The sequence below is a fragment of the Puntigrus tetrazona genome, chromosome 3 (genome assembly GCF_018831695.1).
Source record: "Puntigrus tetrazona isolate hp1 chromosome 3, ASM1883169v1, whole genome shotgun sequence".
Taxonomy (NCBI): domain Eukaryota; kingdom Metazoa; phylum Chordata; class Actinopteri; order Cypriniformes; family Cyprinidae; genus Puntigrus; species Puntigrus tetrazona.
In genome coordinates, this window is record NC_056701.1 from 6,632,180 (window position 1) to 6,648,899 (window position 16,720).

Below are 16,720 nucleotides of genomic sequence, written 5' to 3' on the forward strand. Positions count from 1 at the left end.
AGCTCTGAGGAAGATGACAGCGTCTGATTAGCTTTCGAAATATGTGCAGATATAGTGACTGAGATATACCTCTATTGTGCTCTACTGGAGAAAAATCAGATGTTGATAGCAATGTGATGTTTACTAAATTATGAGTTTTTTCCCTTTAAGTAGCTCTGGATCCTATGTGAACTTCTAATAAAGGCCCGTCCTCTTCAATCACTTTCACTGACTGCTATGAGATATTACAGTTGTATGTGATCGTCATACCCGGACTGTCCTTGATTGTGACACTGAGAGTCTGGAAACAAATCACAAAACAATATGTGACCCTGGACCACAAAACCAGTCATAAGTGTTCATTTTTTTATAATTTAGACCTGTACATCAGCTGAATATATCAGCTTTCAATTGATGTCTGGTTTGTTATGGTAGGACAAGATTTGAGAATTTAAAAAAATTGGATTTTGTGGATACAAAAAAAATCTGAATATTGCCTTTTAAAGTTGCCCAAATGATTCCCTTAAAATTTGAATTGATAATTACAGTTTAAAATTTCTAAATATAATGAAAAATGATCTTCATATTCTAAAAATGCATAAAAAGTCAATCTGTACTTTTGAACAATGCAATGTATTTTCGACTATAGCTACAAATATACTTGTGCGACTTATGGCTAATTTTGTGGTCCAGGTTCACATTGGTTTCGCATTCGAATCGTAGACTTCCTCTGCAGCTAATCATAACCGCTTAATGGCCTCTCGACAAACATCAATGCTTTCTAGATTTAGCAGATATTACAGCTGCTCTAAAACGTCTTTCATACAGCAGTGCAAAAAACATGAAAATTGGTTTGTGCTTTTTGCGGGAGAAATGGCTTGGGAGTGAATCTAGTCTAGTGTTTTCAAGGATTCTTTTGTGTAAACACTTGAGATTGTCAGGAAGTTTTAGTTAATCTCTCCAGCCTCTTGCGATAATGTTGCATAAAGCGTGAATTTGTTGGTTGTGGCGCTTGCCAAATGCATTCGTGTCTACGCTAAAGCAGAAAAACAAATGCATTACGTTTTTGCAAGAAATAATTCTCATTTACAGGGAGTAATATCATTCAAAACCTGTATGCAGGTTATCTAGTCCATAAGTCTTGAAGGCTTCTTTATTTACTGATAATGTCGCAGATGTCAGATCTCACTTGTAGTCGCAAAAGGGCCTATATTCAAGCATGCCACACGAAATCACTGTGCATCAGTTATGCCAAGTGCAATTGTTTTTCATCTTGCGTTATCATGCCAAGCTACAATATTTGGAAGTGTGAATGAGAACTGTGGAAGGCAAGAATTTTGCATAATTGTCAGACCGAGCTATCCTATGGCTTCAAAAGAATAAGTTGCTTTGCTTGAACCTTTTTAGTATTCCGCAAAATACACACACAGACTACACTTAAAAAATAAAGAGTCCAAGGCTCACAGCAATGTCACGGAAGAACAATTTTGGGTTTCTCAGTGTTAAGAACAACTTGGAACTTTTTTCCACTTCCACAAAGTGTAAAGGTTCCATGGAACCAATGGAACGTTCTTCATGGAGCCATAGATGCTAACAAATAACTTTTAACTTTAAGGCTGCGTCCTTTAGTCGTCTTCTTGTCTACGTGTTCTTCTTCAGAAAAATATCAACAATAAAATGCCTTTGCAAGGAAGTGATGCAAGAAAAATGTACTTTAAAGATTTTGCTTATTGTTTACCTGTGAATTGCATGCTTGCCATGTTCTATTACTGTTATTTTTTTTTTAGAGAACAATAGCTTTAAAACTTGGTGTTTCCTAATGTAGCAGTTAAAACTGCCATTGAACTACGATGAAGTTACAGGCAGTCTTCATAAATGCAGTTCTTGTCTTAGATATCAGTTTATTCCATCCCTCAATAAATCGAATTTATCTCCAAGTTAGCCTGATGTCCTCGCCCATTTGAACTCCATAGCGTGGTGATGATTACACACCATCATAAATGGAAGCATGTTCCAGGAACCGCTGAGAAAAGGAGCCCTAATTCAGTAGCCGCAGTGGGTTTCATGAGAAAGGAATCTCTGACCCCCAAAGGTCAAACCACCAATAACTGTATTTATGAGGGGGATGTGAGTGAAGAGGACCAGAAACATAAACACAGGCCTGCCATGAGTCTTCAGAGAGCACTTGGGAACCGATGCGGAGAGGAAGAGGAGGAGGTCCGGGCTGGTAAAGTCGTGGAGGCGGGGTCATATGATGCAGCCTGTGTGATCCGGCCAGCCTGGAGTGTTGACGCTGAACAGTCTCTTGAACATCATGTGATGACCACTGTTATGAACAAGACCACTTTGTGTGTGGCCTTCTGTCTGCATCTTCAGGCGATGTAATCTCTTTGCTTTCTCTCTTTTCCTGTTGCAAAAGTTTGCTTTGCTTCTGCTTTCTTGTGAGTGTTGAATCACAGCATCAGATGTCTCTAGGATAGTCCTTCATTTTATAAGCACTTTTTGCCTGCAAGGGATGGGTGGCATGTTTGTTTGGGGGTTTTTTTTATAGAAAGTGCGACAGCAGAAAAGTTTCAACTGGTATTGATTTTGCTATGCTGTTTACCATGGTACTGACAACATAGCATAGCAAGCAGCAAGTCTGCTTTACCTTATTACCTCTTGTGAGGACCATTGGGTAGCATGAAATGTACAAAAAATACAGTGTTTTAAGCGAGGTAGAACTTGGTGTTTAGTTGTTTTGCTGCCTCAATATAAAATTAATCTGATATCATAGGCTAGGTATTAAATGACATCCACAGTTTTCTGTTTTATAATACGTGTTTGCCTCTGTTTATTATGTGTAATTCTTTATTAATAATCTTTTGATGTGTATCCAATAAATTCCTCTGAAAAGAGAATAGTAAATAAGATGAAGCTGGTTTATTTAATTTACTGGATCATTCAATAATATTGACATCAACGTTACCAAGAAAGGATAATAGATTTTAAGTATTAGGGTGCTTAAAATCTAAGCTCTAAATTGATTCCAGAAATAATAATCAATGCATTCAGAAAGTGGCAAGATCAATCCCTGAATCGATTTATCGCCCCATCCTTATAAAATGATGACATGGCTGTTTATTATAAACTCCCCCGCCCCTCTCCATTAAATAAAAACATGGATAAAAGAATATCTTGGGAACGTTCACCCCCACCAACCAAAATCAGACTGAAGTATTAGAAAATATGTATGTATTTATCTTTTCTTTTTACTGAACTATTCATATAGTTTAAACCTAAGTGATGTTGGAAAAAAGTTCAAGTACGTGTTATTTATCATCTACTTAGTATACAAGTTCTCGGCCATATATTTGAAGCATGTTTTGTTCCAAAGTCAAAAACCTTTCAAGGCCCCTTTCCAGCCCAGTCTGCATAAGGCGTAGTTGGTGTCGGTGAAACAGATATGTGTGAAATGGATCTCAGTGGCATGCTGCTGCTAGAATCTATGTGTGAAGAGTGTATTTCTATTTGCATGTGACTGCATGTCATTTGAATATGCTTGATACATTCAGTTGCAAAAATTGAGTGTTTTTTTTTCTGTGGTGGGTTTTGCCACACCTTCCTAGAATGGGGGGCTTTATTCATGCCATGCTTCACATCCATATCTGCTTCATCGGTGGTGGACCGCCCTGATCCCCAGAGACAGGTGCTGGATGGCATCCGGGGCCACGGGCTGGGGAGGGCCATATTTTATCATGTGCACGGACAAGAGAGGACGACATGGCAGACAGTGCTGTGGATCAGATCGCGGTACAACAGTAAGGGTTAACGCCAAGGTGGGCTGTGGTGAAAACAGAAGTCCCTGACTGTTCAAGGAAGCCCACGGGAGGAAACGGGGTGTGCGAGCCCGGCACAGGAAGGCAAGGAAACGGAGAAGGTTCAGCCCTGCCTGCACCGAGTCCCGAATCCTCTGAGAGGTCAAAATAGAAGAGTCTCGTGCAAGAAGTGACTCTTACTCCTGTTTTGTAAAAAGAGTTTGGAAACACAGCTGTACGAAGTCGGATGCCTCTACGACACGCTTGTTTCACGGCTGTCTAGCATGTCAGTGCTACAGAGGTTGGCAGAGAGGCTGTTCCAGCGGGCCGGTCCATGTCTCGGAGACTCTAGAGGTGGGGAGGGCGGCTACTACCAGTCCCAGGATGAGTCAGAGGCCTTTTGCTGGAGTGAGTGACTGACCTGAGGCATTAAGTGGGTTAAGGCTGCTGGCACAGTGAGTGTTTGGACATAACTGTTGTAGGAGGAGCTTGGCAAGAGGGGGAGGAGAAACCTGCATGTCTAAATGTTTTACCTCCTCATCTGATCTATAGGGAAGTGCTGGTTTGGCTGAGATCAGCCGGTTATCGTTTTAAATATTTCACCTTTTGATTATGGATAATATATCCGCCAGGCTGAAGCTTGAACGTTTATAAGTCTAGTCGGTAGAGGATAAGCAGTTCTTGTTTTTTAGATAAATGTTTTAAATTGCTTTTTCATTAAATGTCATGATTTTGATTTATCTTGCTCTCTGAATGTTGGTATTATTACTCGTATTGGCAGACCACAGTTTATAGATGTTTTTCATAATGGGATCAAAAAGAGATTTGGGTTTAACAGAAACTGTTGTAAATTATAAGTCATGGGTGATCTGGAGATCTAGTTTAGATTAGCACCTCTCGCTGTGCATCATGGATTGATGTGGGACTGCCGAGACACAGATCCTGGGTACAAAGCCCTTTTTATTCATCTTTTAATGTTTGTGCAGTTGCCTGGAGTTGGCTGCGTCATACAGGAGTTCCAGGGAAGCTGGCTGTCTGTCTCCTGGGAAACCTGTCAGTGTGTCCCGCTTTGTTGGGGTCCCAGTGTTCTGCTGTTCCTGCCAGTCTGAATTACGAAGTAATGCTAACAGCATTACCCGTTCATGCAGCGCTTATACACTCTTTTAGATGACTCCACTCTCTTTGAAAATTTCCTGATTACCCCACAAGCATTTGATTTACTTTTTGACATGTTTTACAAGCTGTGTCTTCATGGCATCTGTTAAATCAGTCCTTTTTTTTTGCCAACTGAATTTTCTTTGGTTGACACTTCCGTGCTTTTAAGCTGTCATCTTTAAAGTTCCCACCAGGGCACCTGGATATTTGCTTAAAATACCGTACCTTTACCAACTCTGTATCCATAAAGTCAGCGCGTGGAAGCGTGCCAAGTATCTGAGAGCTGAAAGAGATTATACCTAGACTAGAGCAGCACCTATAGTCTTGAGAAATGAGGTCATGGAGGAGGGAGAGACTTACCAAAGGTGTCACTGTCCCTTGAGTCTCCACCTGGCCTGGGTGGCTGGATCTGGCTCAGTCTTTAAATCCATCTGTCCCTGACTCTTCCTGTGTCTCTGCCTTACTCTCGCTCTGCCACTGCATTTATTCCCTGAAAGAGGCTGAAATGCCAGGCCTGGGGCTGCACTGTCTGCAGATGGGTGCTGCTCTCAGATATATGTGTGTGTGTGTGTGTGTGTGTGTGTGTGTGTGTGTGTGTGTTTTTTGGTGAACCAGCGGGGCTTTTGCTGTCAATGCACCACTAGCCGACCCCCTTTGGTGTGCGTCAGAGCGAGCAACATCAGCCGAGGGCCACACTGATTGATCTGACTAATCAATTGTGGACTCTGTCCAGTAGAGGACATTGCCAAGGTTTGAGGGACCAAAGGGGTGCACTTTATGCGGTACCCTAATCCCACTTAATTTTTGCAGGTGCTGGAGTCTTTTTGACCCTAATTTCTACACCATTAACAAGTTACAATTTTTTGCTTCTTTTAAGTTGCCATGCTGTCTGTTTATTGTCCATGTTTCTCATTAGATGGAACACTGCTGTTATAGGTTTGCCCTTCCCCTAAGCGACCAGGTCCCTATTTGGATCAATGTAGTGCGTGTGTTTGTGTATGTGCTTGTATTTTAGGTGTGTGTGTTCCACTTGAGGGTGAGTGGAATGGCACTGTGTACAGAATAAATATTGATACAAACGGAGCATGAGGGGATTGATTTACCAGGGTGATGTCCGCACAGTGGAGCCGCACAAAGCGAGGGCTTTAGTTCGGCGTTCGACACTCGAGGAAGAGCAGGAACCGCAATCATTGGCCACCCTCGGAGACAAAAGCAGCATCGGAATCAGACCTGTAGCTCTTAGCTAAAGTGGATGTGAGGGTCAAGCGTGCAAGGACCTCTTAGGAAGAGGCGTAGGGCTATGAGCCTGATGCAGTGAGGAAGAGGAGGAGGAACCGTTTCAGCAGGGCCCATGTGTGACCGAAAAAGCTCCAGGAGGCATGGTGGGAAGCGGGAATCTCGTTCTTCAGGAGAGTCTCGTTCTTCAGGAGGATCAGTAGAGGGAGGAGGGGGAGGTAGTGGTGGTAGTGGTGGTGGTGGTGGTGGTGGCGGAGGAGGAGTGGAGGGTCCCACGCTCCTAGTGGACGGTAAGGGCACGGCTAACTTTGTGTGGGAATCGGTCATTTCCCTCCAGTAGTCATGGTTCCCGTTTGTTAGGGAAGCCAGCACAAAGGCAAGGATCATTCATATCCTGAGCCATTTATGAAATTGCAGCAGGGCTATTTTTACGCTGTTGTAGGTCTTTGATTTTTCTTTTGGCTTGTTTGCACAGCATAGTGGCTGAAGCCTGACCTTTGTTTTGAATCCGTTTCGGGCACCTTTTGTCGCATAGTTTTATGGAGCCGTTGGATTAGCTTCAAGTTTAGGTGAACTTTGGACACTGTCCTCTCCCCTGCCTCTATCTTCTACTGTAGTTCCTCTACAGATTATCTAAACGAAGTAGAAATATGACCCTGGAGTGTGTGCAGACCCATCAACCACTGCGTTGTGAGAGACACTCCTGAATCTCTCTCAGAGATAATAAGGCAAGGGAATTGACGGGAAGTTGTGGGGTGAGGCTCGATCTCTCTCTCTCTCTCTCTCTCTCTATGGCTCGCTCTCTCTCTCTCTATGGCGCTCTCTCTCTCTATTGCTCTCTCTCTCTCTCTCTATGGCTCTGCCCGGAGCCTGTGGATTGGAGATAATGGCAGTAGATTTGAGCGTGACTAACCTCGCTCTATGGCGTCTGCCTCTTTCACCACAGAAAGAGATTGTTTAATGCCCCTACTTGGGATTTAAAAGCGTTGCACTTTGGGAACACTTCATGTGGGTGTGTCCTGCAGTAGAGTCCTCAATGGTAGCAATCGCACTGCGTTTCTTTGTATGTCTCCTCTGGGCGCAGCAGTTGCAACAGTTGGATCTTCTCAGCTGCTGTGACAGCTTGCATTTCCCCAGAGGGAGCACTGGTAGTGTGGAATGAGGAAGAGTCTGTAATCTGAACGTTCCCACACAACTCCTTAAAGAAAATAAGGGAGAAGGTAGTACCGCATTGGTTGTGCTCACCTGATTTCTGACTTGATTCTTTCTCGCTGTTTCTAAAGCAGAAATCACACACACACACACACACACACACACACACACACACACACACAGAAAGAGAGAGAAATATGAAGTGAGAAAGAGTCAGTAGATATTGATTTGGGTCTGAGCTCTTGTTCTGTCATGGTGGGCTCAGGAAGTATTAGATAACATGAGCTCAGTCGATGTGGTTTTTAACAACAGTGGAAATTAGAACAGGCCTTACCTCGAACAGCCAATGAGAGTGATTGCCACAGGCTCTGAACACACAACAAACATGATGAAAAACGGAAGTGGCCAATACTGTGGGGAGTTTTTGTTGTTTTGTGTTAACTTAAATTTATATGTAATGGAAATGCTCGTTTAGCTTTGCCCTGGAATTTAAACCAATCTAGGCAAAACCTTTCAGCATGTGACATCCAGACTTTTGCATTATTCCCAACAGAATAATGTATATATTTTAAGTTAATACCTGAATTTGACATTAGGGGATTTATTATCTGTTGGCATAGTCCAAATAAAATGCACTGGCAGTTCACCCTTCGGGACAGTTCACCTGAAAATGGTTACTCGCCTCTTTCGTTCTTTTTTTCTGATAAGCATTAGCAAAAATATTTGGTAATGCTTAAAAAATGTAACATTTTATTATCTTGGCAAACAGATTTGCTGAATTGCTGTTGGTTATGTTGCTGTTGCAGGAATTAGCTACTACCAATACGTACGCTGAGATAATGCTGTAGGTATTTAAGATGTACTGCTGCTGCACAAGTAGCACATATTAATAACCGTAATAGATTTTAGAGAGGGGTAGCTGGGGAGGGAGGAGGGTTTAGAGGAACTCTGAAAGCGCTCTGTGAAATGCTCTAGTAAATGCTAACCAGACATTTAAGCAGCAATGCTGTGAAAATCATCAGTTTGCGTCAACAACCCATCAGAGATTCATGACAAAGCATATATATTATGGAAATCAGTTGTTCTTGTTTGGTTACCAGTATATTATAAATTATCTTCTTTTGAGAATTGATGACTAAATTAGCATTTTATTTTTTTGTTGGGGTGAACTGTTCCTTTATATTACCTGTATGTGCCCACAAAGAGTATACTTTTAATGAAAAATAAAAAAAAATGCTGCAATGCCTTTTTTCAAAATTGTAAAAAATATGGTAATGTTTTTTTTTTTATGTACTAGGACTCGATAAAAAATAAAATCACACCTGAGAATGAGAAATGGTTTAAGATGATTCACTTGTGTACATACAGTGTGACGTGGAAATAGTAGTTCTCAGCAGTCTTCCCAGGCATTTCTGCAGCTCATACACAGCAAAGCTGACTAAATGTCGTAAATTGCTGTCATAAATAAGGGTAGACCAGCAACTCTGGACTTTAATGTGTTGTAGGGGCTGTAAAAGTTTAATGTTGACTGCCATACAGCCATGCCTGTTTTTACACATCTGCTTGTTGATATTTTAACATGATCTACAAGCTTTATATTTAGACTTTTTTTTTTTTTGTGCAATGTTGTTCTGTTGTGCACATAATTAAGTCGTAACACGCACATTATTTCTGCCTTTTTAATTTTCAGTTAAGGAGTTTCTTGCTAAAGCCAAAGAAGATTTCCTAAAGAAATGGGAGAACCCAGCACAGGTCAGTTAATCCCATTTTCTGCACTTCATACAATCACTTTGTTGACCAATGAACTAATGCGAGTTGCATTGCGCCCTCTTATGGACACAATGTGAAGTGACCTGCCATTTGTTTTTCTCTCTTACACCAGTCTTTTTTTTTTTTTTTTTGTTCAGTAGTAGACAGCTTTTGTACTAGAGACTCTAAGAGAGTAATAAAAGTACAATCTGATGTAAAATTAATGTGATTTATTTGCTGCATTTCATCACATTTCTGAAATTCGTACCTTTTAAACTGTTGATTTTTTTGTTAGTGAACATTCAGATAAGTCACACAAGTTTGACTGTGCTCTAGATAAACCGTACAAAAACTCAAATTTGTCTTTGAAAACATAACAAGAACGTGCATTTTCCAACATTTTGTTTATCTTCCGCTCCTCAGAATACTGCATCTCTGGACCATTTTGAGAGGTTGAAGACTCTAGGCACCGGCTCGTTTGGACGAGTCATGCTAGTCAAGCACAAAGAATCAGGCCAGCATTTTGCCATGAAGATCCTCGACAAACAGAAGGTAAGCCGCAAACAGAAGAATCGGCGCTGGAAGCCGCGCGTCGGTGCGTTGGAGCTCATTTCCTCGTGTCTTTCAGGTGGTGAAACTGAAACAGATAGAACACACACTGAATGAGAAACGCATCCTGCAGGCCGTCAGCTTCCCCTTCCTTGTGCGATTGGAGCACTCGTTCAAGGTACCAGCTGCGTGTGTGTGTGTGTGTGTGTGTGTGTGTGTGTGTGTGTGTGTGTGTGTGTGTGTGTGAGTACTTGCATGTTTTCGTCAAGGATGATACAGCAAAAAATATTTGTATGTTAGTCTTTCAGCCTCAGTAAGATGTCTTTTTAAAAAATGATTAATATAATTAAGTAATAACTAATTTATATATATTTTTGCGGCAAACGCGCGTTAAGTTGATCAACAGTGACAATAAAAAAAATTTTTACACGCAACTATTAAGCTCTTTAACATGTATAATTATAATAATAATAATGTTTTTTGAGCAGCAAATAATTTTTGATCGTGTGACCCTGAAGAATGGATTTGGAAATGATTTGAAAATTCAGCTCTGCATCACAGGAATAACTTGTTTATTTTTGATTAATACTGTGAAACATTATTCCAGTGTTTTAATGTATTTTGGATGAAGTCTTCATGAATATCTCAGTGGTTTTGTGCTCTTTTCTTTTGTGCGTTCTGTTCGTAGGATAATACTAACCTGTATATGGTAATGGAGTATGTTCCTGGAGGTGAGATGTTCTCTCACTTACGTAGAATCGGCCGGTTTAGGTGAGTTATACTTCAACCAGGTTTTTTTATACTTGGAAATGTTTTTTTTTTTTTTATTTTATTTTAAGTTAGTTTTAAAGATTTAAAACTTTCTTCTGAAATCACTCTTTTCGGCTATTTATTGTCCTGCTATTTTTAGTGCCATACTACAAACTGTGCCACATCATCTGCGTGATGACACACAATCTCGAAATCGCCTCGTGCTCGAAATATTACCAGATTAGGGACTTAATAGTCAAGTCTAGAGAGTCTCCGCATCCTGCTGACAGTGCTTTCGGTCAGTTTTGCAATAAATATTACATAACCGCTGGCTACTTACTAACTTTCTCGAGCGGAAGAGTCAGATTTAGACTGGAAACACTGAGGACAAGTTGTCACTTGCCAAACATTGAAAAAATAATTCATAGTTTCTTTTTGAAGGCACTTAGCAACTCTACAAGATTCAAAACGTGCATTGTTGACTGCGAAACCTCCCTCAGAAAGTGACCGATGCACTGAATAACTGATATTGGATATGAAACACCAGGCTGGAGATCCAGCTGAATTTCTCAAATTTGTTTCGACTTCAAATATTTCAATTACAATTTGATCATCATCATTTTATAATCGCCTAACACGTAGCGTAACGTTTGGTTCTTTTGCATATCGTCTTTTTTTTTTTTTATTACTTTTAGTATTTTTTAGAATCTAAAGTGCACCTATTACAGGTTATGAAAGGTTCATATTTTGGTTGGAGTCCCAAACAATTCAAGGTAAAAAAAATAAAAATAAAAAACTCTCTCATTGACTTTTTTTTTATCTTTCTTCTTTAATGACTTCCAAACAATTAGTTCAACGATCATTTTCCAAATGCAGTTTTGAAAGCAGTGTTTGCGAGCTTTTAGAGTTTCTAAAAACGTCACCCAGCGGCGAAGAATGAATTAGCATTTTCATTCAGACAAGACCGACAAGTGGGCAGACAATAGGCTAATGTTTGATGTTGAGGTCCACATGAAACGCCTTGGGACTCGTTTTAATGATTCAGAGGCGACTCTTTCGAGACAATGACTTTATGCACGGTGCTCTTTCGTATTTAAAGCGTCGTGGGATGTTTTCATTTACTCGCACTCTTTAGTCACACTCTGCACGAAAAGGTCATTTTGAAAAATACTATTCAGTCGTCCCATTCTTGTATGACTGCGTACGCGGGGTCCTGTGACCTCTGTACACTTACGCTGTGTCTGTTTGTCTCTGTCCGGTGCAGTGAGCCTCATGCCCGCTTCTACGCCGCCCAGATAGTTCTGACCTTTGAATACCTTCACTCACTCGATCTTATCTACCGAGATCTGAAGCCTGAAAACCTGCTCATAGACCAGCAGGGCTACATACAGGTAAACACGCAGGCATTCAAATCAGATGACTTCACGAAATGTAATGACGGCAGCTCCGGGAACGTCACGTGGCTGCAGAGATTATACCTTGTCTTGTGCTTGAGCGTCCTTTTTAAGACCGTCCCGGGCTCATTCACTGGTTTCCACGAACTGTTTGTTCTTGCCGTTTTCTCAGGTAACAGATTTTGGATTTGCTAAACGTGTAAAGGGCAGGACCTGGACACTGTGTGGCACACCTGAGTACCTGGCGCCAGAAATCATCCTCAGTAAAGTGAGTACCGCAGCTGATTTACTACTTTTAGCTATTTTAGTTTGTCATTTTGGCATGACTCCTTTTTCTCTTTTAGGGTTATAATAAAGCAGTGGACTGGTGGGCTCTGGGAGTGCTGATCTATGAAATGGCTGCCGGTTACCCTCCGTTCTTTGCCGACCAGCCCATCCAGATCTACGAGAAGATTGTTTCTGGGAAGGTGAGTGCAGAGAGAGATTATCACATTAGGATGTCATGTAGTGCAGCGCATCGCACGCGTATGTCCGTGCCGCTGTAGTAATCTGAACCGGTGTTGTTTCGTTATTTGAAATGAAGCTGGAAAAAACGAAATATAAATTGACATATTAGATGAAAAACTTGCTTAAGCAACCGTCTGATATCAAATAAGCTTACTAAAATTTAAATAAAAAATAAAGCACACTCGTCTATATGAAAGCTGATACAGAGTATTAAGAAATACTACAAAGTAGTAAACAAATACATTAAAATCACGGCTTATGTATGGTTTATGGTGTTATATATGGGTACAATTTTGGTAAAAGAGCAGGGTTATTATAGTTAACTGAAGTTATTAAATTTAAAACAAAGCTGCAATAAAATGATTAAGAAAATGTTAGATGAAAAACACTTTACACAGAAATGTGCATTATTAGAAATACTAACTTTAAATAAATAATAAAATAAATACAAAATAAAATAATATAAAGAACAAAACCAAATAAAAATCACAAAGGTACTTAATAAAGTTGCTAAAAAATAAACGATTAAGTTCTAAAAAATGTAATATTACCTAAGAAAATATATTAACATAATATTACCTTAAAAAAAATTTAACCTTTTTTTGTGTGTGTGGGTTGGATAACCAAGCATATTTTATATTTACATTAAATAAATTAGCAGAGGCTTTTTATTTTTGTTTTATTGTATTGATTTTATTTTATTAGGATGTTTTGCTTTTAATGTTACTAGGCAATAGTCTGACTCATAGATGATTTACCAGGGGACAAATTCATTTTCATCTATTATTAAACTCAAAAAAATAGTTATTGTGACGTATTAGAAATGACATATTTCTTTATCTATTTATTGTCGTGAGTATATCCTTTGACGCTAAAGTAAATAATAATAAAAAAAAAAAAGTAATTCACCGAAAGGTTTTAGCTTGCTGTCCTCTGCTGCTGCTCTCGTGTGTTTTATGGTTTGAGTCCAACATCAGCTGTCTTCTACATGGTTTTAAATTTTTTTAATATTTAGTGTTAATTATGATTAGACGTTCTGGAGGATTGGAACAAGACATCTGTTCGTAAAAAAAAAAATCCCAAACCGTGACGGCGTGTCTTAATCTTTTTCCAGGTTCGCTTCCCCTCACATTTTAGCTCTGACCTGAAGGACCTGCTGAGGAACCTGCTGCAGGTAGATCTGACGAAGCGCTTCGGGAACCTCAAGAACGGCGTCAATGACATCAAGGGCCACAAATGGTTTGCAACCACCGACTGGATCGCAATCTACCAGAAGAAGGTACCTCAGTCATACTGACGACTTGTCCTTCCCCATCTGTAAAAGACCCATCGTCTATACACGTTTTGGTCTACGTAATGTTTCATGAGAATGTAATAACCTGTGTTTTCAGGTGGAAGCCCCCTTCATCCCCAAGTGCAAAGGCCCCGGCGATACCAGCAACTTCGACGACTACGAGGAGGAAGAAATCCGGGTCTCTTTCACAGAGAAATGTGGAAAGGAGTTTGCTGAATTCTAGAAGTAGCGGCGGAGGAGAGGGATGGAGAGAAATTAGATGTGGGGCAACAGAGAGAAGAAAACGTTTTCCAGGGTGGTGGTGGTGGTGGTGATGATGATGATGATGATGGACTGGGCTGAGCCTTATGCGGTAACAACAACGTAGAGCCCTCACACGCAGACGGAGGGAGAAGAAGAACCAAGTCCAGAGAGAGACGCCAGCAGTGTTGCCTTTTCAGATCCTTCGTCACTTGTTACTTGTCCATTTTCATGTTTTCCCTCTTGTTTGGTAGCCAGGGTCCATTGGGCAGAGATTCGGTCACTTCTCTGTGACTGGCTGGCATGGGGATATTTGTGACTTCTTCTTTTTTTTTTTGTTTTTTTTGATTTTCCAGAGATATAGAAGTTACTTTCTGGTACTGAATTTTGGCTTCTCCAGAGAAAATGACCCCCCCTCCCTCTTTTTTTGGTTTTTTTTAATTAGCAAAGGTGTCCTTGCTCTGTAGTTCTCCACCCCGTCACATCATGTTTACTTCCTGTGCACCTATCGGCACCCAACGCCAAACTCGAACCCGAATTACCGAATCATCACCCATTTCTCACGTGGATTTCAAGCATCACGCCACCGTCCTTCAAATGCATCATCTCGTATTAATTGGCTACGGTGCTCTAAGATCAGACAGAATCGGCCGCTTAGTATAAAGATTGTCAATTAGGATGATCGTTAGCCATTCTCCATATTATTTAATGCATTTTAAACGAGTATGTTTGTGCTCAAGCCCATAGAATGTGCTTTGTGGCTGAAAGCGGCCACCGAAGAGACCGCGGCGCTATTTTAAACGACACAACTGTAGCATGCAAGCGCACTTGAAGCTCCGAAACCGTTATTTTACACGTTTTCTCTGCTGGCTGTGATCCTGAGGTAAATTTCCAGAGATAAACTAACAAAACGCGGAACTGAAGGAATACAATGAATTTGCGGCGAGCACAAAGGCTTGCGTTACAGATGTTTGTTTTTTTTTTAAAAAAAGATGCTTTTAAAGGAAATCGTTTAAGGCTGTTTCTGTGATTACACTGGGTTTTTGGTGGATGTTTTTTTTTTTACTATTATTATTATTATTATTATTACTATTTATTCTTTTCTGCTGTGTCGCCTGCTAGTGACCAAACCCTTTGTTTAACTGAGCAGCTCATCCTTGCCAACGATAAGAATAACCTCCGCATGAAAAATTAGGCCGATTTCCAATGCGTTTTAGCTCTCTAAGGCTTCGCTGGTTAATCTCCATTTATGCTTCAAATATGTTGCTCATGCTGACTCTTTTGTGTTTTATCAAGACACCGATCGAAATATCGTCCCAACGAACCGATCGAAATCTGTCCGCTCTCTTGCTCTGTAAGCTGTTGGACGCAAGACAATCTAAAACGCGAACGTCCCCGTGATGATTACTTTTTTCTTCGTTGTTGATGTCGTTTAGTTTCCAGAAGTGTGCAGTAATGCGTAGCGTTGCAGAGATTTTATTCGTTACGCTCGAAAAGCTTTGCGTCAGTGAACATTTGATTCGGAAATTGTGAATTCTGCACCAATAGCGGTGCCTAACTTGACCCGCTGTTGCCGTCGGCGCAGAGTTTATACGCTTTACCTTTAACCGAGATGCCCATCGCTTACAGCTCAGGCCTTCAGGCTGTTCGTTAGGGGCCGAAGTCAAAGTCAGTTTTTGGTTTGTTTGTTATAAGTAATGTAAATTAATTTTGCTGAATGTGTGCGAAACTACAGATCGGTGCCAGGTTAAATTTGGCATCTCACACGACTCGTTTTAATAACCGAAAAAAGGAACCCATTTGGACACCGAACGGCTTCGATGCCATTCAATTGCAGTACGAGATAAAAAAAAAATTACTGTTCTCTTCCCTCTCAGGAAATGTTATGTCGGTGTATTCTGCCAGAAAACACAGCCAAAACACACCAGATCGGGTCGTTTCTTTTGATCATCCGGGTGCTCGGATTAAGAAACCCAAACTAGCAAAGGGCAGGATTTATTTCACAAAACTTTATGGTAGGTTTGGATTTTCTCTCCCTCGTTCTTCTCCCTGCATGACCAGCTTTTGCTGGGACATTTTCTTGCCCCACTTCTGGAGACTTTGTCATAAAATGGATGTGCAAACGGGAGAAACAGCTCCATCTCTTGGTTTGAATAGCTGGAGAACAAAACAATCAGTGTTTTAAAGAAGGCGTCTGTACGTTTAGATTACCCAGCAGGCTCTTCTGCGCTGGTCTTGTGACACTAGAAGCAACGTAAGACTTTTCTCTCAATCAACTGGTGTACCGAGTTATAATGTACAGGTTGGCTTCACAAGATTTGTTTTTTTTTTTCCTTTCTCATCTTCATCTGTTGAAAGCAGCAGCGTTGACTTTTTTGGGGAAATTAAGGCTCAGACGCACCTTTCATTACATCTTTATTTTTTATTTTTTTGTCAGAGCATGGAAAAATGTGACATTTTTGGCCGTGTTCATATGTCGTCCCTCTTTCTCTGGGTCCCGTCCCTTCCTTTCAGATACATGGGTGTCACTCATCCTTCAGTCTGTTCGTTCACATCGTCAGTCATCTTTTTGTGTGTGTGTGTGCGTGCGTGTGTGTGTGTGCGTGCGCGCATCGGTCCATTATACAGTTTGCCTTTGTACACATCCAGTTTCCTACACTCTTCTATTTGCTTTTTAAAAAAAGAAATCATGAAGAAAACATTTGATTTACTTTTTGCATATTTTCTAAGTGTATTTTCAATAACAGGAGTCTCTTTCCTCCCGACATGGGTATGGTGATGGTGTAGTCTATTGTACCTTCTCGGGAAACAATACTGTATATTCTCTGCCTTTAACAGTAATTATTTTACCTTCTGGAGAAGTTGACGGATACCCGTAGGACACATCGAGTATGTTTAAAAAAATTAAAATTAAAAAA

The 16,720-nt window shown here is 40.6% G+C and overlaps 1 protein-coding gene across 3 annotated transcripts in view; it reads left to right on the forward strand.

Annotated features, from left to right (window-relative positions):
- prkacaa (protein kinase, cAMP-dependent, catalytic, alpha, genome duplicate a) overlaps positions 1-14,722 on the forward strand; it is a 15,905-nt gene extending 1,183 nt beyond the window's left edge. Inside the window, exons 1-10 of one of the 3 annotated variants that reach the window (XM_043235357.1) lie at positions 3,781-4,184; positions 9,010-9,071; positions 9,492-9,620; positions 9,697-9,795; positions 10,306-10,388; positions 11,632-11,758; positions 11,934-12,029; positions 12,106-12,228; positions 13,383-13,547; positions 13,660-14,722. In XM_043235357.1, the coding sequence (XP_043091292.1) occupies positions 4,061-4,184; positions 9,010-9,071; positions 9,492-9,620; positions 9,697-9,795; positions 10,306-10,388; positions 11,632-11,758; positions 11,934-12,029; positions 12,106-12,228; positions 13,383-13,547; positions 13,660-13,785 (1,134 nt within the window). In that variant the 5' untranslated portion in view covers positions 3,781-4,060 and the 3' untranslated portion in view covers positions 13,786-14,722. Of the gene's footprint in view, positions 1-3,780; positions 4,185-6,015; positions 6,458-9,009; positions 9,072-9,491; positions 9,621-9,696; positions 9,796-10,305; positions 10,389-11,631; positions 11,759-11,933; positions 12,030-12,105; positions 12,229-13,382; positions 13,548-13,659 lie in introns of those variants that run through there. The other 2 variants (XM_043235356.1, XM_043235358.1) reach the window with 2 other exon arrangements.
- Positions 14,723-16,720: the final 1,998 nt, after the last annotated feature.